We start from the raw sequence: 27190 nt of genomic DNA, 5'->3' as shown, positions 1-27190 counted from the left end.
GACTGTGTCTACGCTTGTACTGAAGACTAAAACTCTTCCGCCTAAATATACACGTTTTTTTTTTTCATACACACTCTCCTATCTGTTCTATATCTTGTTCCGGACGAACGCGTGGCGGCTGTTCATACAAACTTAATGCACACCGCCGTAATGATGAGAATTAACTGTCACTAATTGAAAAATTCACTGTTCTCAAAATTTTAAACTCGAATTTTTCTGAAATTTCAAATTTTTTTGCTCGGTTGAAGTGGAACTCATTTGATAGTCAGTAGAACGTGAAGGGTTGAAGTAGAACTCAGTTGTCAGCTTGGATAGTCGATGAATGTAATCTAATCTTTTTAAAATCTATCTGTAAAAATAAATACATATTGAATTATACTTTGACTATAATGGGAAGGAATGGTTTTTTTTTTAACTGATTTCTTTTCTATTCGATATCTAGTATAATATTGGCTCATTTCCGCGATGATAATGTGCGCTCAATTTTATACCATCCTAATTTTATATTGCTTAAGATTTTTTTGTCGTGTAACGAAGCTTTAATTTTTCCGTTGTGATCATTCTATTATTCATCTTTCGCATTTTTGGGCTAGATGCTTTTCTGGAAGGACAATGTCGCTAAAGGTATGTCATAATTTCAAATATTTCGGTTATTTTTGAAGCTGACCGCTAAGACTTGTCTTGCTAGACTGTTGGGCTAGAAGAGCAGCGAATTTCCGCTTGTAATGGCTTGGATGCAGATATGCACAGAGACATTGCTTGTACAGAGAGGCTTTTGAAAGCTGGAGAACGTTTCTATCACACAAAAGATCCGGAGTTACGTCGCAGGTGAGAATCAACTTGAAGTTTGCTCTTCAAATAGTTACTTTATGTTCAGACTTTTACATCAAATACTGGACATCATCTATGAAATGATTGATCTCAAATATGACAAGATGATCCGTGCAGATGCACTACTAAGCTCTTCCACCTTTGATGATCATAGGCAGCAGTTGTTGTTTGTTTTCACATGTTTGGATCATTGTCATCAGTTTGAAGAACTCTCTGATGGTGGGTAATGCAGGCCTGGTTTCTTGTTCTAGTTGTTCTTCCCTGAAACATTTTTTCTTTGCAGATTTTGTAAAATGGATCATATGTCGATTCATTCGATCTTGTACCAGCATAGTTGTTAATGCGAGATTCGGAGGTTTTCTACAAGAAAAAATTTTGCATCTTGCTGGCCTGATCAAGGACAAAATCAAATTCCTTAACCACATAGTCATACAGCTAGCAAGTAAGTCCACTCCTTCTCCGTCCTGCGCTAAACGTGCTTCGCTATTCTTGTACAGCTTTTTGTGGTGCTAGTTTTCTTCATTTCCGTCTTAGGAATTGCTTTGTTTTATTTTCTGGTAACATCATTACAGCCTCCCTTTTTGAATCTGTTGGATAGTAATCATTTTGTTTTTGGTCATCATGGCTTTCTTAATTTGGTGGGCACCAGTTAACACCTCAGGGAACTGCAGCGGTGTATGAATTAGTAGTGTATTGAGTGCTCGGTTTTTATAAGGCGTAAACTATCTGTCTGCATCTGGTCGTACACCTTTCGTCTTCACCAATTTATAGTCGGCGATGAACGTATGGTTAGTGGGAGCTCCTTCGATTGGGGTGGGTTCGAGAGAAAGAAGCGTATGCATCTAGCAGATGAAAATCGCGCTTTACAGCAACCCAACTGTACAAATTCGGCGGAAACGAGAATTTGTCAGTTTTCTCATCTCGACCGTATCAACTTTCACTGACCAAGTGTGGGCTCCTAACTCTAGCTTGGATTCGCTTCAAACCATACTTTAAAATGATATCAATTCTGGCGTTCGTTTTACAGTTGATCAGCTGCCTTTTTCATTCATAAGCGTTTCATACTCCCTAATTCCAATGAAATGAACCGACGCGGACAAAACCCGAAATAAAGTTACCATTTCCACATTTTCAGGTTTGTCATCTTATCCTTCCATCTGAGGAAGTCTAATTTTGAATGTCGCTGCATGGGCGATAACTAGTCTAGTGATTTTAGTGGAACGAGAACTCCTTAGTTGGCAATTATTATTATTATTATTATTATTTTATTTTTTATTTTTTTTTTTTTTTTTTTTTTTTTTTTTTTTTTTTTTTTTTTTTTTTTTTTTTTTTTTTTTTTTTTTTTTTTTTTTTTTTTTTTTTTTTTTTTTTTTTTTTTTTTTTTTTTTTTTTTTTTTTTTTATTATTATTATTATTATTATTATCATTATCATTATTATTATTATTATTATTATTATTATTATTAATTATTATTATTTATTATTATTATTATTATTATTATTATTATTATTATTATTATTATTTGATGAAAAAACGGAGATTCTCATAGGTTTGGAAAGTGTCAAAATTTTCGAGTTTCTCGCCATGTCTCCGAATTTTAAAATAGCACTAAGGATAGCTAACATTTGAATTGTATCACGCATTTTAAAATGGTTTCATGCACTTAACTTTTCTTGATTTAGATCTCGTGAATGGCGGTAATTCGTTCTCTCTGGGTGAAGCAACTGGCAAATATGACTCTCATATAGTTCTCTTCGATATTCCTGACGGCCGCAGCACCATATATCTATCACTACTGTAACCATACTTTTTCCTGTATACATATTAAATATTAGGATACATTGATAACATTCAGAGATGTAATCAGACATGTGAAGTTCAATTATGAGTCACTCTCATGCAGATCGCTGCAGATCCTGTGGATTTCACTAGTGAAGATTTGCGCTGAGGGGCATCCTCGCTTAAAAGCGGTATGTGTTCTGACGACATTTTGTTGTTTTCTAAACTTTTTGATTGCAGACATGTGTCCTTTTGTTCCAAAGACTCCTTTCATTGGATCTTGGTAACGAAATCGTTTGCCGACTAGTTTTTGATGTCATAATGGCTACTGAGGAGTTTATCCAGAGGGAGGAGAATTCAGCTGAAGGTCTGGAGACATTAGTTCAGGCTCACGAAAGTTGCTTGAAGGTGCGGATATATTTGTCACGTAAATAAAAATGACATCCTAGTGAATCCATCCTAGTAGTATCATTTTAGATAACACTTTTCTGAGTTATTGCCCACGTATTTTGGGAGGATTCCTGGGCTATTTTTCATCTTTGTTTTCTGAAAGTTGCAACTTTATAATCGACATTCTTTTTTATTAGTGGTCAGCTTTTAGGTGCTAATGGAACTCCTTGATGATATACAACATAAGAAATCATTCGATAATATTGATGTTTCCGTTATTCTGTCTTGGGGAGTTCGTGCGGCAGAACTAGCATTCGTTTTCCCTGTAATACGTGAGTAGAACTCATATGTGAAGATATGCAACTATTTTTAGTTTCAGTGCTCATAAAATTACTAAATTTCTAGCGATCCGTTTTGAACTGGTTACTACTACCGTTACACGTTTGCTTAGCCGTTTACATGGTGACCTTCAACCAAAACATGTGGAGTTGATTAATAAGTTGGCTGATCTCACCCAGGTGAGAAAATCGAAATAGTTCTTTTCGAAGTTTTGGATGTTTTCACTGACATATGTTGTGGATAACGCAAACTGTTTTTTCTCTACATGTCCATTTTAAGCCTAAAATTCATAATGATTTCATTGTAGTTTTCAGTATCCTTCACATCTTTTTAAAGGGAGAACTTCCAAAGTTGATTTTGAAGGTCATGGTTTCACTTTCATGTTTACCCAAACCCTTGTATTTAGAAGCTGGTAGAACGCCTTCTTGACCTGGACCCTAGCAACAGCGGAACTATTGCAGAGCATCTTCGATCATATTGTTCATTTTTGCTTAACGTCGATGCCCTTTTATTTCAGACGTAAGCAGTTTTTCTACCTCTTTATACTGATTTTACCATCATATATTTATTATTGTTCACACACCTGATAAATGCCTCGGGATTTCCGACATTGAAATTCAGCTACTCGCTGTAGTTTTGATATTCGTTTTTTTTTTAACGAAAACGGATTGTTTGCTTAGCGTTCGCGGTCAGTGGATAGCAACCTATTGTGAATCTCGTTGGCAAACTTTAATGCGAACAGGGAAACACGGAGATGCTATGAGAATTAGAAGGATTGCAACGGCCGCTTTAGCATTATGTGAAGGAGAAAATGCATCTGTAGTATTTACAAAAGTTCTTCCGACAGAAAACCAACTTATAGAGGTAGCTTCCCTCCCTTCCAGGACCGAAATCTGGATTAGCATTTTGTTAAGTGTTTAGGTCATCGAGGCAGCATCTACTCTAGGACCAGCTGCCTCCTCGATCTTGCTGGCAGTGTTCGAAATCGTTGGGGATTTAGTTTCGCATCATACAGAATTTCCCACCACTACCTCAGTGGCTTTTCTTTCTTTACCATGGCTGGTGGTAAATTTTTAGTTTGAAGAATTTTTCGTCCGAACGATTTTGACTCTATTCTTTTGACTTTCTCTAGGATCCTGGACTGCAACTGCAATCTCGCCGACATATGACCTCCCTCCCTCTTTTGAAAGAAATGAATCGTCTTGCAAGGATGAACGCCAACAACACAAGTGAGTGTACAATAATGTTAGTTTGTATAGAAGGTATCTGAAACCGACTTCAGATGACAAGATTCTGGAATACACGTTGTCTGCTTTGTCTTTCGTTCATGGATTCTGCGACTGGCGAAGAACTATCCTGTTAGCGGCTATGTCATCATCCCGTTCCGTTATTGTGCAAGTGAGAAATTTCTTAGGCAGTTCTGTCTACGACATGAATTTTCTGTTTTAAACTATCTCGGGATTCTCTTTTAAAATTGGTTTCAGCAAACGAAGTGAGCTTATTTCGTTTTATTTCCTAACTTTTGAACTATACCTCAAAGACAACATATCACGAAATTGACGATATTGGGACCTTTAAATGAATAAGGGTAGGGATGTTGTTCATGAACATGGGCGTAATCACGCTCAATTCACCCTTGCAATTCAGAAAAGGCATGTGAAACAGCAGTACTTACGCCAATGTCCTGAGCGATACAGGGTGTGTATAGTTTGGTACCCACAGCTTCCGCGACAACTTATCCTCAGAGGACATAACTATCAACCTTTAAATCTGCTGTGTTCACTTAGGCCACGCCCATCTCACGATGCTGCTCGCTAAAGCAGTATAAGTGAAGAAGTTTAAACATCCACCAATGATTAATTATTTTATACTCAAATTCACAAGAATGAAAAAGAAGTGTTAAGCTGTAGATGGACAACAACGGTTGAAGGTTCAGGACTTGGATATATTTGTTCGTTCCTTAATTTATTCAGATTCTTATTTTCAAGTCTGAATTCTTATTTTACTTCTATTATATTAAGACTAATGAATCATTGTTTTCGTTCAATTGACTCTTTGTTACTGATCGACTACTAAAGCGCAAAAAATATCTCGCAGGAGCAAAGAATCTCCGGAGGCGTATCTTGGGGACATGATTCCAATGAATTGCAATTGCTATACTGTCTGGCTGTTATTGGGTGTATTGACTTGTTCAATAAGGAGATGTATCAAGTTTTTGCTCGCTAAGTGACAAATAGAAGATAACGGAAAGAATAAGACTTTATGAAAATTGAATGTTAAGTTTTGGGTACTCAGTCCTGTATTCATACAGAACGAATTTAAAAAAAAATGTCTTGCCTAGAAACTTCTCTGTGTCTCAAACTCACTTTCACTGACATCATCTGGAAACTTTTAGTGTCACTCTCTCAAAATTCAAAAGCCATAGCGTGAACTCTCACTGTAGATGGTGAATGGTACTGTTTATGAAGGCAAAGAATAATGTCGCACTCTCCGTTCTCTTGAGTGGATACTTCAATTTTGTTTTGATTTCTAAATTAATACTTCTAGAAATATTCCGACATTTCTCCTTCATTTCCCTCAATCCCACTTTTGAACATTTATTACCTCAGGTCTACGTTTTCACTATTTTCTTAGGTGCAAGTTTTGCCACATCATTACAACAAACACCAAAGGAGACGTTACTGGGATGGACGGAGCTTAATGATCACAGGGGATATAGGACATGCCTGCTCTTTCTTACCGTCAGCCTTTTCTGCAGGCAGTTATTCGGCTTCACAGAATCGGCTGTGCGTACCTAACGACCACCCCCGCCCCAGCGATACATCTTATTTCGGGTAGTAGAGCAACGGAAATCCACGGCGTATCTGTGATTATGCAGGTGGAGCAGCTTTTTTGTTTATTTTACTTGTATTTACTGGACTGGGAGGTTGGACGACGACAGAGTTACCCACATTCGGCTGCGTAACAAGCTGCATCTTAGGGGACACTGTTGCAATAGAGGCTACTTCAACATTTTTTTTCTGCACTATTAAGAGAATTTGAGTGCTATCACGCTCAGTAAATCGGTAACTCCTCTACCTTCATCTGTCAGTAGACAGATGCTAGCACCGTCTTTGAGGACCAAATTTAAGAAATATATTAGACTTATACTTTGAGATGGAAATTTTAGGCTTCTTTGTCGCACTTGGCAATGTTTGTTTCCACCCTGGACACACCATCTCTACACCGTCTTCTAACTCCTGCAGTCGAGTTCGCATCGAATCCAAACTTCCCGGTACATCCTTCTTCTGCTTCTACTATGTGTTTCTAGTTCATTTGAAATTTATTCTCTTAGAATTTGAATGTGGATATGGCTTGTATACTGAACGCTCTGTCTCATTCACTTTGTGCCAGCCATCCAGCCAGTCGTGTGCAAGGTGCTGATGGAGTGTCCTGTTCAGCATGTGAAAAGTTATCGGCGGGAATATCTGTGCCAGAGCAAGAGAGAATGGAACAACTACCTGGCTTGTTTGAATTGCTTGTGAAAGTGTTGACTAACGAAAAATACAAAAAAGAGAAACATATCAGACTTGGTTAGTTTTTTATTCATAACATTTGGTTGGCTGAAAAAATGAATTATTTCGTTTAATTCATTCAGATGCTGCTGGCTTGACTTTTACCGCCTTATGTCACATGAACTGTCCCCCGGATGTGTATCTGAGGGTGGCCAAAGCGAGCCTCGGTTTCATCAACGATGAAGACGAGGACGTCCGCAGTGTTTATCAGTACGTAATATGACTTTTTTTTTAAAAGAAATCTTTGTACTGTGTTGCGATCGACACGTTTAATTGTTTATAGATTCTCATTGAATCTATTAAATGCTAACTCAGTATGCTTTGTACACTCAAGCATTTTCTGCCCATGCACCAAAAAATTACGCTAAAAATTTTTAAATACAATATCAAAGTGTGCCGACGAGTGCAGACCAAAAATGAATAGGAATGATTTTGTCCAGATTCATTTTGAGAAGTGGAACTATGAAATATTTTCACACAATTTTCTGATTTAGCGACGAAGTTCTCCTCTGTTTCGTATGCTCTCGCAAAACTATCAGCCAATTGACACGAGAAACAGTTTAAGCGACGGGATAAATTAGCATCTCTCGCTCCAATCGTGCAATCTCAACAAATACTAGGACATACTTATTCGGCTTCATGACAGACTGCCCACGTCGAAAATTTCGATTCGCTTTTGATACACAATCGTGGCGATACAATGAAAGATAGTTGAATTTGCTGAAATAAAAATTCAGTCGGAATCGAAGTAAAAATAAACTGGACGGCTTATCAAGTTCCAGGGAGTTGAAAAAATTCAATTATGTCTTGATCACACTGACAGGATCAATAATCACTCTGAACAAATATCTATCATTCTCAAACTTTGGTTTCCGTTGGACTTTCTCTAGTTGTGGTTCAGGTCTGCATTCAAAGTGATAGTTTCTCAATCGCTGTCTTCCGAGCTGATCGACACTATCTTCACTGAACATTTTTGTGCAATCTATCCAGCGGAATGCGAGCAGACGATGATGGAGGCGTCCAATCCCTTCTTGGTATTGGCGGCAAAGTGCGTTGTTCACAATATGTTATTAGTAATCATAATATTCCCCCATTGTTTCCAACACGTTTTCATAGCTAGAAAAAAGACTTTTAGGCATTCAAGTTCTCCGGATCTTGCCGACAAATCTTTGCATCAACTGCTCATCCGTGCTTTGCGCTTCGTTGGATCCACTGTCAGGGAGATATTTACGGGAAGTAATTGTACTCTCCTCTTAGTGCCAGTTTTCAGGCAATTTTTGACGATTGCAAGCGTACCATTCAAGACTTAACCGCGCAAGAGTTTCCGGATGGAGCAGACACACGAAGATTTTTTGCTCGAAGAAAGAGGGTCAGCTTTGATCAGCCCTATGTTGTACAACTAACCGAGATAAGGCTATGATGATGTTGCGCATGAAGAGGGAAACATTATTTGTTTAAGTCAGCGATACACTGGTAAATTTAGTTACAAAACTAATAGTGGTGATTGTTTAATATTTCAAGACTTGTTCCTAATCATAGCAAAAATGAAAGTTAAGAATAAGATTTATCTTTGCTTTTATTATTATATCTCTAATTTTTCTTCACTCACTCATTCTCTCAATATTTTTTTCTAAATTCGCTTATTCCAGTGATATACATACCTTTTTCTTGTAAAGCAAAGGATACTTTTAAAAAAAACTTTCGACTCGTTGTAGGCCTTCTGCACCGACATAGTCGATGAAGTAGTGTTTGCCTTACGTATTGAAAACGATGAATCTGATGAAGTTATAAACGAGGAGATGGATGACATTCTTCAAGTAGCACAGGAAGCATTTGGATTCGAGAGCATTTCTAGGTTTGGAAAGATGGTTTTCAAATGTTCATTTCTGTATCTAGGATCTTTAAGTTTAGTTTCATACGTTCGTCCGTCTACATTGTTCCCTTGATACTGCTGTCGGATGAAGAAAATAGAGCGATTGCTGTAAAATTTCTAGAGAGGATTCGAAGTCATCTTTCAAAACACAAGCAAGATTTGATTTCAGAAGTGTGTCTTTTCTCTTCATTTTCTACTTTTTTTGTTGTATCAATCATGACAAATCTCTCTTTCCTTTTCGGACTCCCGGAATTCAATTTCTTTTTTTTTTACATAGTAGAATTCTCTCGTTATATTGGGTTTTTTTCATTCAGTGTTTTCCTGCAGTACTGGAGAGACCTTTAAATTCCTCAAAAAGAAAATCCTTGAAGACGTTCATCAAGGAATACTGTGGAGTTGAATTGGTATGTTTCTTTACAGAACACAAGCATTTTGTTGCATCTTACTAGCATCAATAATTTCAGAGGTATCTTTTCCATACAAAACGATTCCTTTGTACAGTTTACGCGTTGCGGAGCATATCCCTGGACACGAACGGATACCTTGAAGTTTTACAAAGCATGCGTGTTGGTCAAGTGTATTCGAGAGAACCGTTTTCCCTAACTGCTGTTATGAAATTCAAGTTAGTTTTTTGCCTACTCCTCTTGTATTATCTCTAAAATATTCACATTTTAGTTGTGAATACCTTGGATTTCTTCTTTCATTTCGCCGCAGTTTGCTCGACGACGATCATTATGAGCAACGGCCCGTCTTATTATCAAGTCTTGCAACGATCATTCGGTTAATCGATGAAAAATTCCTCGAAGAAGTCGGTGTTATCTTTCATTTCTTTAAACATGAACAGGAATTCAGATCATATCAGACTGTTTAGACTTGCAATAAGGTAATGGTTGTGCTTCGTGCCGCAACATCTGTCGGAGAGGGCTCGGTAGCCGTTTGGACGGAGTTTGTGCGGAGACTTAGCGACGGGTCAGCCATCTATTATCAGAAAGATTGTTTAACCGATAATTTCAATTTTTCGCTTCAATTTTGTTAGTTGAACACGATAGCGTGCATATCATTCGTCGAAACACTTCATTTCATTCTAGAATGCTTGCCACCTTATTGCCTAAAATATTGATAGCAATCCAACCATTATTGAAATTCCCTGCTACCAATGATCTGCTTGACAATATTTTTGATAGGAGGAAACCTCTAGAGATTGAGCAAAGGTATCGTAACAATTTTATCTCACATGTTTATTTGTTTGAAATTCTATCGACACTGTAAAATTGCGATTAAATGCAAAATTTCAGTGAAGCATTCGAAAGAACCGCAATGGTTTTGTTGAACAGTGAGGCCGGCGATTCATCACGTATTAACTTCCATCTCAGAAGAACATGCACTGACGATTCTATCGAACGCATGATAACAGGTAATCTCCACCTATATTCTGCTCTAGTATTCAGCTCAAGGAAAGCCTCTAGGATGCGTTCGAATGCTGCTTGAAGAATGCGACACCGTCGGCATAGTGGTTTTACAGAAGCTTCTTTCTGTCCTGAATGGAAGTCCTTTGCCAGATGCGTTGGCTGCTGCTCTTGTAATAGATTTTCCTCTTTTTCTTTTTTTTCATATCTGCCATAAACGGTACTCTGTTTAGATTCCTGCATTATTGCACACTATGCGCAGCTCCGGTGACAGCTTTCTTCGAGTATTGTCCGCTCAGTGTCTTGGGCGACTTGGAGCTGTGGATCCTGGTAGGATTGGCTCATCCAGTATCACTCCGGGTGGCGATCAGAAGAAAATAGTTTTTGTGGATGATGCTAAAGAAGTAGGAATGGGAAATTACGTTGCCATCTATTTATTCACTTAATTTGTTCGACGGCGTGCTAAAAGCAATAGCTATAAAAAAATCGGAGAAAATATAGCAAGGACAGACATAAATAAATATAGTAGAAATTCCGTAAAATGACAGAAATAGACAGACGAAAGGAATCCAGCGAGCAGGGATCAGTTTCGTGTGCGATTCAGACATAGGTGAGCTGGCACTCATCGACCCAGTCAGATTTTGGGAGAAAAGTTAGGTTAGAGAGAGTTATGTAAATTATCATTACCATCTCCGCACTATTCCTTGCTAGTTTTTCAACAGTGTGCTTTTTTAGTGGAACATTTTTTTCGGATCATAAAAAGCTAAGAGATTATGGATGTTGTGGAATAGTTTGACAATGAAGTTCTCAGTGTTCAAATGCGTCAAAGTTTGACTTCTTTGGTAGCTTCAGTTACAAAATCTTTTATTTGTTTTGTTCAGTGTTGTTTACATTCTTCTCTCTAGAAATTTCTCTACAGTATTAAATTATGTCAGTTCTAGTTCTACATTGACATCCTGGAACGTGCATGGCGCGTGTATTCGAACATCCTCGATGCAGATGTTCTAGACCAAGTGGAGTATGCCCTACAGTCTCTGCTATCCGAATTAGTTGGAAAAACTGACGAGCTGGGGATAATGGAGAGGTAAGATCTTGTTTCGCAGTTCCATAGACTTCGCTGTCTCACAGTATGCAAAATGCGCAGCTCTGGTTCTTCTGTGATTTTTGCTTTTTTTCCGTGATTTTTTAAAAATACAACTCATTGTAACCTATTTTATCCTTATTGGTTCTCTAGTTTTATTTAGAAGAATTTGTTTTATATATTTTTCTCTTTCTGCTGTCAGTAGGTTCTACAAATGAGGTATAGACGGGTCAAGGAACATGAAACACGGATTCCTGCGTAAGCGCCTGGGCTGCAAGTAATGTGGTAGATCGTAGCGGTTGCGATCGCGTGAGGATTCTCGCTACCTCCCGACCGTTCTCTCCACCGCACCGCTTCGAATGCAACCGCTTGCAGAACCGTCCATGCTCCATCTCACTTTGATCCAACTATACACTAGTTTTTTTTTTTACTATAATCGTTAGATCGTTCTTGCTGGAAAGTTAATGTTTGCTACTCTAACAGGTTGAGTGAGGAATGTCGGCGAGATATTGAACCGTTTCGTAGCAGCAGCTTGGTACAGACGCATGATAGGAGAGGGCCAATAAAAGAAAGGTAGATTTCTTTTAAAAGATCAAATCGGCGTGAAGTTCCTACTTTTCCCCTCACTGTTTCTGGTACAAGAAATTTCATTTTAGGCGAACATCGATTTCGAAACCTTACATGTTTCATATAGATCATGTTATGAACGACATTGCTTTTTGTTTAGGCCAATCGTTGACCACACTTCTGGATATGAAGAATGGCTGCTTCAGTGTTTCATAATTGGGGTTCCAAAAGTAAGCTAATGAATATTTAATTTAAACTGAAGTGTTACCTAACCTTCAGGTTCGTCAACATCCTGAAAAAGAAGTATTCAAAGCGCTAAAATGGATAGTATTTGCAAGAGACGCTGTGTTTACACGGCATATCCTCCCACAGTTGATTATTCGACTCATTCTTGAGAACAACGAAGGCATGATCAATGAGGTTAGAGAATTTTTTCTGTCTTATTCCGGTTCTTTTTGGTTTTCCTAGTTTTCCTTGCTTAGCTCACTATCATTTCTGGGATGCTTCATTGCATGTCTGGAAGTTGTAATTTACAAATATTTTCTTCAGTACTGCGATGAGATGGCCAGTGTGTTACGCAGAGTTGTCACAAACGCAGCAGGCTGGATGCGGCTAGCAGCTCACGTTGTTTTCTTCGTTCTGGATACGCTAGAGCAATTCGCCATCAGAAGAATGGCGAAGAAAAGGCCCAATGATAGAGTATGTGGTGATCATCTGAAGCACTTCCTTTGCATTCATAGGAATGTTGAAGGAACTGGAGAGAACTCAAACATTCCTATCTCGGGTGTTCTCGGAAAAGACTCCTGACGGGTCTTTATTAGTCGTACAGGCTGCAGAAAGGTGTCAATGCATGCATAGAGCACTTCGTTGGTAAGTGGTTTATGGAGACTTGTTTTTTTACAGAATTGAAGGGAAGGGACATTGGTTAGAGATCCAGAAGCCATCGATAGGAGACTTGAGAGAATTCTGTGGATCTTGAAGAAGATCAAAAAAGGTTTTATTGCCCTTTGTTATATAAGAGGAAACACAAAAAATCTAACACTGTCACACCTTCCTGAGTCCTGTGAGGAAAACCATCGAAAACTACAGAAAAACTTCTAGGTGTGAACAACATGAAATCAAACAGGATGACCTCGGTTGCAATATATTTGATCGTAATCACTTCTATACACTTGAGGTAAGCGAATTTTATCAGGCACCGCAGTTGTACAGTTTCAATTTTATATGGAACCAATTTTTTCTTCTCTCGTTCTTGCTCTCTTATCCTCTCTTTTTGTGACGAACTCACATAGTTGACAGAAAGCCTACACGCCACAGTTTTCTTTCAGAGCGCCGAATTTTTTGTTCCTTAGATCAATTGAAATAAGATGTCGTTAAAGTTTTGGCAGAATTCTACTGTTTTTTTACAACTTACAAGTGATAATTATAAGAAAATAGAATTAAAACGTTGATGGTGTTTCAGCGCATCTACACTCAGCTCCAAAACGTTGATGGTGTCCTGGGGTCTTACGAATGTATTTCTGCGTGTACGTCTCCAACAGCCGATGAAAGAATTCTAGCGCTTGAAGCTAACGGAGATTACAATGAAGCACTTCCATTGTATGCACAATCAGTGAACAACAAGGAGGTAAACAGAGTTACTGTTACTATTTCCTTAACAATAATTACGTTGCTCAAAGATAAGGTTAATGTAACGCTATTAAGCTGCAATTGATCAAATGTCTTCTACGATTGAATCAACCTCAACTGGCACTTAATACAGCGATTTCTTTCTATGAAAAAGAAAGTGAGGACAAATCGCCACAACTTGTGAGCTCTTTGGCGTCAAGTCAGCTTGAAGCAACTTGGCATTTGAGAGATTGGAGCAGACTAGAGAAGATGGTGCTGGTGGGTATGAGTGGTTATTCTTAGCTATAGCTTCGACTTTGCGAACTTTATCTCGCTGAACTTTCTTTTCTGCTTTCATTGAATATTCACACCAAATCAAAATGGTTTGCGCAAACAAAATTCCTAATCTAGTTTATGAAGTTGTCAGGATTTGTATTTTGTCTGTAGATGAGGTCTCTCTGAAGTGTTTTAATCTCTTCGAGTTTTTGGTAAGCGGTCAGAACTTTAGAGATCTGATCCCCTGCTTGACCGAAACGACTCCTCCTGGGGAGCAGCATGTGCATCCATTCTCTGCGCAATCAAACGACGAGAACCGCTGAAATTGACAGAGCGACTATTGGCAGCACGTCAACGACTTGTAGAGCGAATCACGGCAAAAACTATAGAGGATTCGAACACCTATACTCAAGCATACAAATACATTGTCGAGTGAGTTTAACTGCGGTCACTTTTGATTGCATAAATCTCATAACTTAAGCTTTTCTTCAGTTTACACATCCTAGAGGAGATTGATGAGTCTAAGGATACGCTTTCTCTTCTATCTTCACGTAGAGCAGTAAATCTGAGTGCGATATTGGACAAGTGGCAGGTTCTCAATTATTCTTATTCTTTTCTCCTTTGCGAACCAGCTACTATCAAAAATACAATGTAGTAGTGGAATGGAAAGTAATATAGCTCTTTCTGAGCTCCTTTAACATTATTTCAGTGACTTCAAAGAATGTACTGCTTTGCAAAGTGAGAGATCAACGAATTGACAATTCAGGCTAGGTCAGAATGTGTTGTGCAATGTTCGAACATCTTGGAGCCGATCCTCCTAGTCCGTCGCGAACTTCTACGAGCATCGGCCGATGCAGGAGCTGTAAATCGCCATGATGTTGACAACGCACTCACACAACTGCTCGTACAGGTGAGGAACAGTATTAAGTTTTTTTGGTGGTTGATTTTTAATTGTTTTCAAAGATTTTTCTGAAATCGCGAACATATTACCATTATTAGTAGTTCGAAAAATTTCAAAAAATGAAAAAAAATTTCTAAACTCATCTGGGACAGGCATCGCTTCTAATTCTTACCTTCAAAAGTTGCAATAAAATTTCATATCGTTGCTCTAATATTAATTTAACATTAATTTGATATTTTTATAGAGTTGTCGCCTAGCACGTCAATCGGGCCACCTACAAATCGCGTGGACGTTTTTAGTGGAAGCGAAAGCATTAGGCGTCAACCTCAAAGATGTTGGAATGGAAGAAGCGAGGTTTGAGTTCCAGAAGGTATGAAGATACTCAAAAGTTACAACCACTAAAGTTAAAAATTGTTCTGAGTCGTAGTATGTTTTGATCCTATCATCACAAAAAGAAATGATTTGATCCAAGATTTGAAAGAAATGAGAATTCCTCCAATTGTGGGTAATTTGCTTTCGGTTATCTACGGTCCACACACGCTTTCCATATTATTCCTGATTGTTATTCAACACAATCAAAATAATACAGTAAACATTTTTTGGCGCTGAAAAAAGGGAGAGCGGGAATAGTGATGGTACTGTTTGGCGTTGTACTTCTAATTCACGTGTACTTTTTAAGGTGCTTCTTATTTTTGCGGTTATGTATCTGCTGATATACCATTAGAGCTAATTAGATCCCAGAAATCTAAGTCAGCCAATTTTCCATTGCAGGGCAACCAATCGCAAGCGATAGGATTGTTGACAAAACTGCTCACAACAGAATTCTCCGACATGAATAAATTATTCACAAACTTTGTACAATGGCATGAGGCTGGCGCTAAAAGTAGCCCAGATTCTCCGGACATTCTTGTGAAAAACACCGGTAAAGAGTCGAGGGCTGCGTTTGCTGAAGTGGGTGGCGAAAACTTTTGTGAAACACGCAGGGAAACCCTATTTCCCTGATTCTAGGTGCAGCTACTTCGTGCGGAGTACATGTTGAAGTCTGGAGCAGTAGCGGCCACTGATTTGTATCAGATCTACTTGTCATTGCAGAAGTTTGATGTACCATCGGAAGATCTACATTATCGTGTAGCTGTCTTCTGTGATGGTATGTACAGTATCGACACGGAGAAAGTACGTTTATTAGTTGCATTCAAGGTTTGCTGTAGTGTTTCCTGGAAAAAAATACACTGAAAGTGCTTGCTGAAGTGAGATTCGGCTTTTCTGTTACAAAAATTCTTTTTTTTTTGTTCTCTTCGTGGCTGTTTTTCCGCGTATTGTTTTTCAAAGAAATTGGACTATAGTCCTGCACGTAGTGTAGTTTAGTATCATTTGTTAAGGTCCGAAGTGATCTAGTCGCTAATATTCTAAAATCCTATGCAAATGCTCTTCGATTCGGCCGCAATCATTTGTTCCACGCAATGCCAAGAATGTTGACCATTTGGTTGGACGTTAGTCAGAAGAAGGTGAAAAAAAACTGGTTGATTATTGGTTCGTCTCACTAAACACTATATCCACAATACTCTCAGACAGAGATGATGCGCACCCGAGGTTCTGATGCTCGAGCTATTGAAATGAATCATCGCGATAACAATGATATCACACAAGTACTTTTTTGTTTTCCAGCCACCGCCACTGATTTCATCAAAATTCTATTTTCAGATGAACACAGAAATTTCTCGAGCGTCTCGTCAATTGGATTCATATGCGTTTTATACCGCTTTCCCGCAACTAATTTCTCGAATAGTCCATCCGAATGTCTCAGTTTTCACAACTTTGAAGGTGAACAATTCGTTAGTACTTGGTAGTACAGAAAAATGGTGGAGCACTAACAATAAAATAGGAACACTTGCCTCAGCACACGTATAACGTCTACAGGTTCACTTCAGAAGACCGTCGTGTAAGTCTCGTCATAGGGCAGTGTTTTCGAGATTCGATCTATAGAGCGCTCGCATAGTAATCTAATTCGCTAGCCACTAGGCTACGCGGCACAACGGAGCGCAGGTGTTGGTAGACTTCCACATTGCAAAGGAATGTATTTCATGAGTGGTGTGAATCAGGGGTTTAATGATTGGATTAATGAAGGCTAGGAGTAGTGATTAGGATTTTTTGATCGAAAGTTACAAAAAAACATAATTTGATGTATTATTTATTACTCATCAACTTTAACATAGCCCTTATTAGTTCCAGCGAGTCATTTAGTGTGAAATCAAGAAAAAGAGGGAGAACAAATGATTTAACATCAGAATCATGTCCTAAGTTTGTTAAGTAACGGGTGAGGGGTCAAAAAGAAGCTAGAACTATGGAGATCTTGCCCAAAGTTATAAAAAAAAAACTATAATTTAATTTTAGTGAATGGCCAAGGCAGCTGGACACATCTTAGGTTGTCAACAACAGAGAAAAGTTTAAAATTTTGTAACACTCGAGAAACAGTCTCCTGACTATAGTTTCTCTGATAATGTTCACTATAATTCCCCTATGAAGAGTTGCTTCTGAGGTTTAATGGTCTTGAAACTTCCTCATTCGCAGCTGGTGCGCAATGTAATTGTGAAGTACCCATTTTTAATGAATGTAGAGAAATACTAAAGCTGGTGATGTTTATTCTGTTTACATTTTGTCTGAAAAATAGTTCCTTAACAGTTTCCTAGCAGATATGAAAATTAGGACCTTGCTCTCTTAGAGCGACTATTGAACAATTTTTTTCAACACTTTGCACAGTTAGTGACGGATAAGAAGTGTATTGATGCACGTCATAGAGAAAGGAACAATGAAAAAAAGGACAATATAAAAAATAGGGGTCATTCGGGAGGAACGGCTTCGCCAAGGAGAAATTGTAAGAGTTTCCTTGAGAAAGAAATTGCTCATCTCGGTCCACGACTTTTTCTTAATTTTGATTGATCAATAATTTTGTCTATATTTTGAAACAAATATTGGTCATTTGATGACACCTTTGCTTTGAAGTGTTCGAAGTGCAAAACAGAAGAAAATTTTGTGGACAAATCGGGAGCCGTGTGTTGATCACTTGTGCCGGATTTGGATTGTTGTGCGACTTTTTTGTCCTTCTTTTAGGTGTATGAAAAAATTAGTTTTGAGCGGCAAAAAAAAAATTCGTCCTAGGAACAAAACATTTTTTCTTGTTTAGAAAGGAAAAGAAATTGTTCATAGTTTGATTGAGGCGGAGGCATGGAAAAAGCCTCAAATGGATTTTTATGGATACATTGGATGTAACTGCCAGAATTAACTGTGTCCTTCAGGCAATCCTAGCTGATCTAATCTGTAAATATCCCCATCAATGTCTATGGCAATCCATTGCGGTCTATCGCACTGGTCCTTGGCAAAAGAACATTCGACAAGAAAGGTGCAAATGGGCTTCACTTATCAAAATCAAAGCGAATTGTTTCGTAGGTGTTCTTGTTTTTATTTAGGTGTTCACAGGTGTTTGCAGTTGTCAAGAATAAACGACACAACATGGATCAATTGATCGATCAGTACGACTATGTAGCAACAATCCTGATTGAGTTGGTTTTTGGGAATCGTTTTCACTCACCACATTTTTCCACTATTTAGTTGTAAACGTTCAGGCTAGCAGAGAAAAAAATAAGAACGTGTGGTTCATTTTCTGATTTGCCCAAAGTGTCTCCTCGTTTGCATAAATTTTTCACGAAAGGAGAGCTATGCAGCGATTTACTAAGTAAGAGTCTTTTATTTCAAAGAAATTTTACATGCAGGGACACTGATTTTTGCAGTGGGAGCGAAAGAACGAGGCTTGTCTGGAATGCGAATCGTTACACCTTCGGTTATGATCCCATTGACGGAAATGCTTGAGCATGCATTGCCCAAAGACTTCTCTGACAAGGTTGGATCCCATTTTAAATTACTATCTAGCGTGGTGAAGAAGTGTTATCTTCGACGTTCTTTGAACTCCTGAGCGTCTGGAACGTTAAAACAAGAATATTGCTTTTTTAAAGGTGGTTAGCTTTTCTAGTGTTGTTCACTTATTCTACAAGCTAGATTTTATGCTCGCCGTCAGAAGGTTCTGTCAATAAATCCTAACTAAGCAGCAATACCTAAAATATAAGACATGATCATGATTACAGCTATTCTTCTGAACTTTATGATGATCCAGTGTCCAGTCGTGCCATAAACTATATTCTAGTTTCTTCTATTTCTCATTACTTAAACTTACTATCAGTACAGACTGCGTTGATAGAACATTACACTTCTCATCATTTCGATCACACTAGAATTCTTTCATTGCAGTATCATGGTCCCAAATTTGAGGATCCTTTTTTGAAAGTCATAGTGTTTTTTTTAACCTTCTCTGGAATAACCGGGTTTCTAAAGCGGATTGCTATAATGAAGCGAACGAATTAGATTGAACAGAAAAAGAGAAAAAAAGTGAAACGATGCGGATATTGCTTATAGGTGCTGCAGTTCATAATGCAGAAATCTAATTCTGTGAATTTTTTACGTCCGCGCTCGAAAATTGCTGGAAAGCGTCCGCAATTTTCGAGCGCGGACATATCCATCTTCATTTCTCATTCATTCAAAAATTGTGCGGGGACGTTGGGAGAAATGTTGTGTTCTCTACAGTTATAGATTGGTACACAGTTCGCAGTTATCACATTCACTTTAAATACGGCAATTAGAATCCTCCAGATCATCAGTGTGATTACTTCAAATGGCTAGAAAATCCTTTACATCCAATCGAAAGGTGAAATCAACTTTATAGACTTTCATTCCGTCACTTTTAAAAGTGTAGAATTTCTTCATCGGGTAAACTGGTCAGAGGGGAATAAACTGGTTTCTGATCTATCTGATTTCTGAATTCGTCCAAGATATCTATTATTTTCACTCTGATACATACTTGTTGAGTTTCCAACTTTTTCTTTTACTTGTGCCGAGGACTAAGCATTGCAAACTTACACAAACCCTGCCTTCATGTTTAACGTTGTGCTGGTCGGTTCTTGATTGGTTCCTGCGCACAGGATGAAAGTAAGTAAAATTGTTGAAACCGAAATTAAGTTCCCAAATAGGTCATGTTTTCTTTTTTTTGCGATGGGATGACGTCGGCACTTATGATAGCCTGATAGAATCATGTCCAAATTCACTTTCTTTTTTTTAAAGCCCCGTGAAAAGTTCTGATTCATTTTTCTTCTTGGGAAAAGTCTAGTGATCTCGTGAAAGATGAACAAGTTTTAAAACACAGAAATAGGCAAACGCTGTTAGTGACAGGCTTTTTAATTTTGTTAGGTCTGCCAGTTCTCTCAATTTGTAATGGACGCAGCCACACCCACTCAATCGCCAACAGAATTGCCTGAAGTGTTTATCTCCAGTGTAGATCCTGATTACCTGGTTGGTTTCTTTCATCACGTTCAAGATGTTACTGTTTCCAAGCAAAAATATGCAAGGAGAATAGGGATAATTGTAGGTTCTTAAATCGATGGTGAGGCCGAAACGCATAGCTCTCCGTGGTGGTGACGGCAGGAGATATTTAATAATGTGCAAACCAAATGACGAATTACGCAAGGACGCTCGTTTTATGGACGTTAACAGGGTAAGCGCTCTTCCTTCATCTACTGATCATCCATCACCTAGTTCCCCGCTGTTTTCAAGCGGATAGGGTGTTTCGATCTTGTAGTGAGATGACGCTGATCGAATTAATGGGATTTCCATAACATTTCTCCACGTCATCCTTGCGTGATGTTAGCTTTGGTCGAATTGACGTGGGGCAAACCTTCGTTTTATGTTTCACACCTCAGAACTTTTCTGGAACAATTTCCTTGAATCCATTACCATCGTGCCAGAAGGCTTATGAAAATCTTCGGCAAAATGTGTTGATTCATTAATTTAGATGATGAATAGCCTGATGAGGCAAAATGCTGATGCTCGTCGACGACAACTTTCGGTTCGCACATTCAGCGTAATTCCATTGCAGGCACGTAAAAGTTTTGTTTTGATCAATATATGTAGATTATTGGATACAGTCGGTGCCAGATGTCTTCAACCAGGAGACCACTTCGCGTCTGGCACCTTCGAAGCATGCGTTGCACGCTTCCTGCTTTCGGGACACACTCCCTCTTTTCTCTGCCCTTCTAAGATCGCAAGAGTATCGTTGTCACCCTCTTGAGAATATTGGGGAAACTACATCTAATTTTTCTAGTTTCATTGTCCATCAAGTCTATCATAGGTTAACCAAACAGATGAATCTACATTTCCAGTTAAGGTAACCTTAGCAGAACTATATCGAATAAGTGAATTGACTGTCTGAAGTATAGGAAGAGGTGGTTGATGGAATTCTAGTTCCTCACCTTTTTTCCTTGGATATTTGGAGGTTTGAGAAGCATCAGATCAGTGGAAAAAGTAGCATTAGAGGTAATGGATAAAGGATGAAGTGTCTGGCGTTAATGAATCCATGTGGGATGTCCCAACCTCTTCACTTCAATTCAGAATACTTTGACGTTTGCGAACGTGTAGCTGACCTATACAGTGACTTGTGGGGCTGTCAAGTCAGTGGTTTTGTCCTCTGAGGGATGTCTGGTTCCAATTCATCGATTCTGGAGGGATGAAAGGCTTGGCGAGCACTAGGACGGATTCGAACCATGGATCGATCGTGCAAATACAGTCTCACCTCTCACCGACTGCACTACATCCGCTCCCGTGGCCGATCGGTCGATGGTTCGAAACCGTCCCAGTGCCAACCAAGCCTTTCATCCCTCCGGCGTCGATAAATTGGTACCAGTCTTGTCTCGGAGGACAAAAACCCTGACTTGATCATCGGCTGGTCCCGTAATTCATTGTATAGGTCAACACTTCAACGATTAAGAACTGCATTAAGACTCGTTGGCGCATCCTAAGTGGATTGATACGCCAGTGACTTTATCCTTTAGAGGTTATGGATGTCAGAGTGCATGGCAGTGGTTCGGCTTGACATTTAATATAACATCTGTCTAGTAGCAAAACCGTCGTAATTGTTGACGGCTTGAACAGCAAGGATGTATCTTAATTATTTCTACAATTTTTCCAAAAATCTCTCGTAGTCAAAACGGGTCTGAACGACCTCAAATGTGAAAATATCTGTTTTTGTTCAAGTATTAAAGAAGAGTTTGACATCAAAAAGTGTGCAAAAGCTGTTTTTTTTTTTCGAATGCACTAGCTTTGTTTTCGTTTGGTGCCATTAATTCAGTAAGCAGTGCACAACTTCATTTTTCTTGATTCTTTCTACTTCTTAATTTTTCTTGCAAATAATATTTTATGCCAACACCCTCAACACTAACTGTGTGGAAGTCCAACAAACTATGGATAGGCGCACCAGTCCCGAACTTCGAAACTATTCCTTCATTTAAACAATTATTTGTAAATAAAAAACTACGAAAGCGTTTGAAAACGTTCTACTCGGCGATATTAGTAACACAATTTCCCGTGCATTTCTCATTTTCTTAGATCAGCAAAAATCCTTCAATTTCACGTCAGAAACGAGGTTTTTTTTTGATGTCACTAAACAGATTTCACTTCTACTTTTCAAAGTCTTTTCTTTTTTATTCTTCTGCTTATCAAATATCGAGAAATTCGAAAAAAAAAACAAGAAAAAAAACTCAAATGAGTCGAGATATTGTTCATTCTCTTTCATTTTTATCAGGAAAGCCAATATATACACAACATTAACAAGTTTATATATTCACTACCAGCATAGTTCACTAACAATCACATGACGATATGAAGGATGAGACGTTTTTTTTTAGACTCTAGCATATTTAATAACAATATTTCATTGCATTGAAGAGATTCTCTTCAGAAATATGAAATCAGTTTAAAATACAATTAATATAATAACAATAAGGGACCGTTTTACCTTGTAAAAGATAAATAGAGCAGAAAGCAGAGACAACCATATGCAAAAGACGAGTATTTTATGTACACGTACTATAGGTCTTATAACGGGATTTACCGAAAGATCTTAATGCTGACTTTGTATTACATTAATTAAGAATTATCAACGCTTTGCGATGTCACTCGGGAATTGGGATCATTGTTTTGCTGAAAGAAATAGTAAATGACGTAGGAATGAAAAAAATGATAGAATAATAGAATAAGATGAGAAAACATGGACTAGAAATTTCTCCCAGTGCCCATAAATGGGCTAAATATTACACGTTTTAATTGGAGAAGAGTAATGCTGGCAAAGAGAACTGAAATATGACACGAAATTTCAAGAACGAACGACGTCATGGATATTTTGGGCACTTAAAATGGATTTCTATGATTAATGAGAAAGCGACGACGATAAGAAAAAAGAACTGGGCGAAACCTTGAACGGCGCTCCTCTTGTCCGTACATGAAAGTCTTTCCCAAGCCAAAATTGAAAGTCGGATGAGTATCTCGTTTTCGATTAAACTTAATTAAGGAGTTTTGCATATTATGACTATGCTTTCAGAGTAGCTCAACCACCATGATTTTAGGTAATCGGCTCTTCTTCGATAAAAAAGGAGTTAGGATTTTTTAAGTGTCAGTTTTTCACAAAAAAAGAAAAATTATTTAACCGCAGGCTTAGCTACAGGCCCACCAACACGAGCAAAATGCATCCAGTTCATTCAATTTTCTCTCCTTTATTATTAGAATTCCCATTAAAGCATCTATGTTTATCTAACTGTAGCTCTGAAAGACTTGGAAAAGAGAATAGTGGATCTCACGAGGCAGAATTTTGTAGTATTCCGCTGCTGCGAACTTTTTACTTAAGTTTTTTAGAACTATAACATGACCAGAGAACGTGTATCCTAGAACAATGAAACAATGAAAAGAGACCGAAAGGAAAGATCCGGAGGAACCGTTCTTTAGTACTCACAACATTAAGAAAAGTGCACAAGATCTGCCCACCTGTTTCTCCCTTTCCAGCTTTAATCGTTCGCGTTCTAACGCTATCATTTCTCGCTCCAACTGAGCACGAGCGAGATCTTGTTTAATGTGATATAACTTCAGTTGTTCGGAATATTGTTCCTGAAAATTTACTGCATAATTACAGGAGGCTGGAGGTATTGTGGAATGGGTACCGAATTTAACACCTTATCGTGGAGTGTTGCAGCCACTTTTCGAAGAAAAAGGTGATCCTTTAGCAGACGCGCAATGGTAAGCAACATTTCAAATATATCTATATAGGGCATATAAGCATTGTTTTTTTTTTCTTTCGAGGTTTACTAACTGGAATGCAACTTCTTCTTTGGAAGATCGTCTAGACAGATTGAGATCTGTATTTTATCGCCGTTATCCGTTGGTTATGGCTGAATGGTTTAGGTTTGTTTCTGGATTTTTTTAATGCAACGTTTGTTTCAATTCATTGATTTACCGGTTGTTCTTACTTACTTGTTTAGCCCTTTCCAACTCGAAACGTTCACGTTCAGTAGCTATTGTTTCCCTTTCTAGTTGTGCTCGAGCTAGATCGTTCTTGATCACAATCAGTTTCAGCTCTTCTATCGCTAATTGCTGTCGAAGCATAGAGAGTTTTATCTCCTCCTCATATAATTGTGCTCGACGGTCCATTGATGGGCTTGGGGATTCTGCCCTCCTAAATGTAGTTTATTGAATTTATTGAATGTATAATGTCTAGTAGAGATGCTGTATTTAAGTATTTCCATTCCAGCTCTAGCAAATTTGTGATTTTCCACAAAACTAAGTTTAGTTAACCATGCAAAGGAACAGAAAACAAAAGTTTTTCAAGCGCTTCATTTTATGTTTTCAACTCATAAAAAGCCAATTAAATAATCTGTAGTAATTTTCTCGAAGAAACAGTTATTCTTTTCCCTAACCGTTTGCTCTCCTAACCGCCTCTCTCACGTCTGTCCGCGCGAACACCTAGCGAGAGAGTGAAAGTGTGGAAGAGGGCGCAGGCAGCAAAAGAAAGGCGAGAGATTACAGCTCCACGCTAGGAAGAGATCCTCACAAGTGAAAATATATTAACAATGCTAACTAATATTTATATTATTACAAAGAGAAAATGAGTAGGAAGAAAGTGGAAGAAATTTCTACAACATTTCAAACAACATTTTAAAATATAGGTAGTAGGTCGAAATTCTTACAAAAATATCTCTCCTAAAATTCCAACGAGATTCTTTTAGTAGTTAATTTTCATGCACAGTTTTTAAAATCTATTTTTTTTTGCAGTTGTACACGAAAAAGATTAAAATTTTTAAATTTTAATTTTTTTTTCGTGCACAACTGCAAACTTTCCGCAACATTTTCGAAGGGGACTTGCTAACACCATATCATCTATCTATTAGTCTTTAGAAATGTTGCTGGAACTGCTGTAGAAGGTTTTTCAATTCTACTTTCAACTAATTTTCTGGTGTCAGTATCTGTATTTCACTCTCCTCTCCCTCTCGCTGCACTATATCGTGATGCTGTCTTTGAAACAATGCATTGATAACAAACGGGTGAACTTATGCCGCTAGGATCAATTCACTTATGCGACCATTGCGTCAGTCAACAAGTAATCGTTCTTTAAAGTGAACAGCTACTTTTGGCGAAACGTTAACAGTTTTTTCTGTGTTTGTGAGGAAATTTGTCAACGATTTTGTCTCGCTACCCGAAGCTAAGGCGTGACGCAATGAAGTTCTATCGATTGATGATTAATTAGCATTGTTTCCTACACTGGACACTGCTAACAATCTTCTAACGATAGATCCATAATATTTTAGATATTTCTTGTTGTTGATCGAATCAGTGGATGAATATATGAGCTGTAGGAACTTACACCGCTTTAGCATATTTTCGAGGGATTCTCCTCTGACTAGGGGTTGTAGATGTTGGTGCAGCTTCATCGGCACCATCTTCATTCTCCATAAAGGTCTCACTGGACTGTGGTTCTCCAACTGGACTTCCCTCACGCGGTGTTATAACCTCGACCTGGATCTTATATGACTGGGTGGATGTAAGTATTGAAAACAGAAATTAGTTTTGCTCCAACTTACCTTATTCCATGTTGACGCCTGTGAAATGTCGAAATTCGATTCTTCTGTAACATCATGATGTTGATCCTCATATTCTTCATCATCTGGGAACTACTATTATCATCCATCCATCACTGAGTTCTAGTCGGCTCTACTTACGATTCATTGCAGTAGAACCGTTTAAGGATTTGGTTTTACGGCATTCGTACAATTGATGTAAATATGACGGCAAACTGTTGATGACCGCCTCCTGTCCTTCATGAATTCGTGCTCTCTGAAATTATTCGCATGCGATAGTCATTGATTGGCCACCCTACCCTAAAGATGGCGGAAGACATTTGGTGCTGCTGACCTCATGTTTTCGAACTCGTTTGCAATCGGCACGAAGTCGCTCCTCAATTTGCTTTTCGGTGCGTTGGTAGAATCCCAAATTAGACACTTCCTTCGCAAATCGTCTCAACAAGCTTTTCTTGTCATTTGGACCGCATCTTCCGGCTAAAATGAGCGATGAAGTGATTTTGAAGCCTAATCAACGTTCAAGTAAAGCCTATACATGCAAATTAGGCTTACATTCACCGTTTTTCCCTCGTCCGTGATATTCTTCATAGGAATCACAGTATAGTTTCATCAAAAGTCTCAACTCACATTCATGAAATGGAGGAGCTTTTTTACGGTCCTTCATTTATATCTGGCTGCAAGAACAACACTTTTTAACTCAATACGATGCCTACTATCGTAAAAGAGAAGATTGAAGCGTATTAAAGTTGAAAATTGTAGCGAATTTAAAAATGGCGTAATTACTGATACAATTCTTACATGTTGCTCAGTTCGGCGTTGGTTGCGAATCCTATTTTACTTTTTCTATTTTATTCACTATCCAGAGGGGTGTTTAGGTTCTCAAACGTATCCTATTTATACGCATGCAACATGCTGGAATGCACAATCTTATGAGTCAATCTTATAGCCGCACTTGATTGAAGCAGAACATGAATTGATCAAAAAGTTTAAGGATAACTTTTGTTACAATGCAAATGAACTGAAGACAACTATAGAAGATCCAAAAATATTAGATATTATTATTGTCAGGGACAAATTTGAGTCCTTGTCAAATCTCCTCGTTATGCAATTTTTTTTTGAAAATTTCTGAAAAAATAAAGAGGAAAAAATTCACATATAAATAATAAGATATGTTTAAGAAAATATACTTCTCAAGAATTGTCGAGCAATAGTAAATGTACGAGAATCGGAGGACTTTTGAGCTGAAATAGATCTTATTCAGAATTTCTTCATTCCTGAACAGCTTTTCCAGCAATAAATATTCAGTACTTTCGAAAAATTCAAAAATTTTTCATGATCAAGACAAATCCCTTTCTTTGCAGTCTAGTCCGAAACCATTCAACTAATGTTAATATTACTCGTTTAAACTTCCATCGTGTCTGACATTGTAACGTAAAAAAATGTTTGCGGATCATAAAATTCACAAAAGAGGCTTTATTCAGGATAAAGCATTTTAGGGAAAAGAAAAAAGAACACAATGATGATGGAATGACTGATGAAGAGGAAGTATAAGGATGAAAAATAAAAAAAAAAAACTCTAGGTCCATAG

The 27190-nt window shown here is 38.1% G+C and overlaps 2 protein-coding genes across 4 annotated transcripts; one reads left to right on the top strand and one right to left on the bottom strand.

Annotated features, from left to right (window-relative positions):
• Positions 1–612: 612 nt before the first annotated feature.
• Positions 613–23954, top strand: RB195_009269 (uncharacterized protein; the record flags this gene model as incomplete). Of its 2 annotated transcripts, XM_064189745.1 has the most annotated exons (57): positions 613–624; positions 689–828; positions 878–1050; positions 1115–1273; positions 2514–2628; positions 2687–2801; positions 2851–3018; positions 3212–3332; positions 3406–3518; positions 3746–3858; positions 4020–4203; positions 4261–4404; positions 4472–4568; positions 4622–4737; positions 6509–6613; positions 6674–6911; positions 6977–7103; positions 7795–7941; positions 8029–8107; positions 8164–8262; positions 8609–8748; positions 8805–8937; positions 9081–9170; positions 9231–9388; positions 9442–9574; positions 9638–9735; positions 9855–9977; positions 10062–10180; positions 10233–10345; positions 10406–10576; positions 11114–11256; positions 11737–11826; positions 11981–12050; positions 12100–12240; positions 12370–12519; positions 12572–12690; positions 12922–12997; positions 13283–13447; positions 13525–13707; positions 13937–14136; positions 14197–14296; positions 14471–14614; positions 14850–14975; positions 15377–15556; positions 15614–15778; positions 15985–16110; positions 16174–16251; positions 16307–16426; positions 17899–18002; positions 18070–18162; positions 18226–18335; positions 18391–18500; positions 19898–19999; positions 20076–20201; positions 20499–20582; positions 23664–23767; positions 23831–23954. In XM_064189745.1, 57 exons carry the CDS (start codon positions 613–615, stop codon positions 23952–23954), a joined length of 7176 nt encoding a protein of 2391 aa, XP_064047327.1. The 2 variants fall into 2 exon arrangements, with proteins under 2 accessions (XP_064047327.1, XP_064047328.1); XM_064189744.1 differs by lacking the exons at positions 23664–23767; positions 23831–23954 and having other exon boundaries at positions 20499–20774.
• RB195_009268 (uncharacterized protein) lies at positions 22628–26266 on the bottom strand (the record flags this gene model as incomplete). 2 transcript variants are annotated; one of them, XM_013441836.2, is made up of 8 exons in its annotated part: positions 22628–22681; positions 23519–23638; positions 24002–24203; positions 25389–25540; positions 25606–25688; positions 25744–25858; positions 25937–26079; positions 26155–26266. In XM_013441836.2, 8 exons carry the CDS (start codon positions 26264–26266, stop codon positions 22628–22630), a joined length of 981 nt encoding a protein of 326 aa, XP_013297290.1. The 2 variants fall into 2 exon arrangements, with proteins under 2 accessions (XP_013297290.1, XP_064047326.1); XM_064189743.1 differs by having other exon boundaries at positions 26161–26266.
• Between the last annotated feature and the right edge of the window lie 924 nt (positions 26267–27190).

Source organism: Necator americanus, chromosome III, assembly GCF_031761385.1.
Source record: "Necator americanus strain Aroian chromosome III, whole genome shotgun sequence".
In the NCBI taxonomy this organism is placed as follows: domain Eukaryota; kingdom Metazoa; phylum Nematoda; class Chromadorea; order Rhabditida; family Ancylostomatidae; genus Necator; species Necator americanus.
The sequence above is the reverse complement of the archived record's forward strand: the minus strand, read 5'-3'. Positions and strand labels throughout refer to the sequence as shown.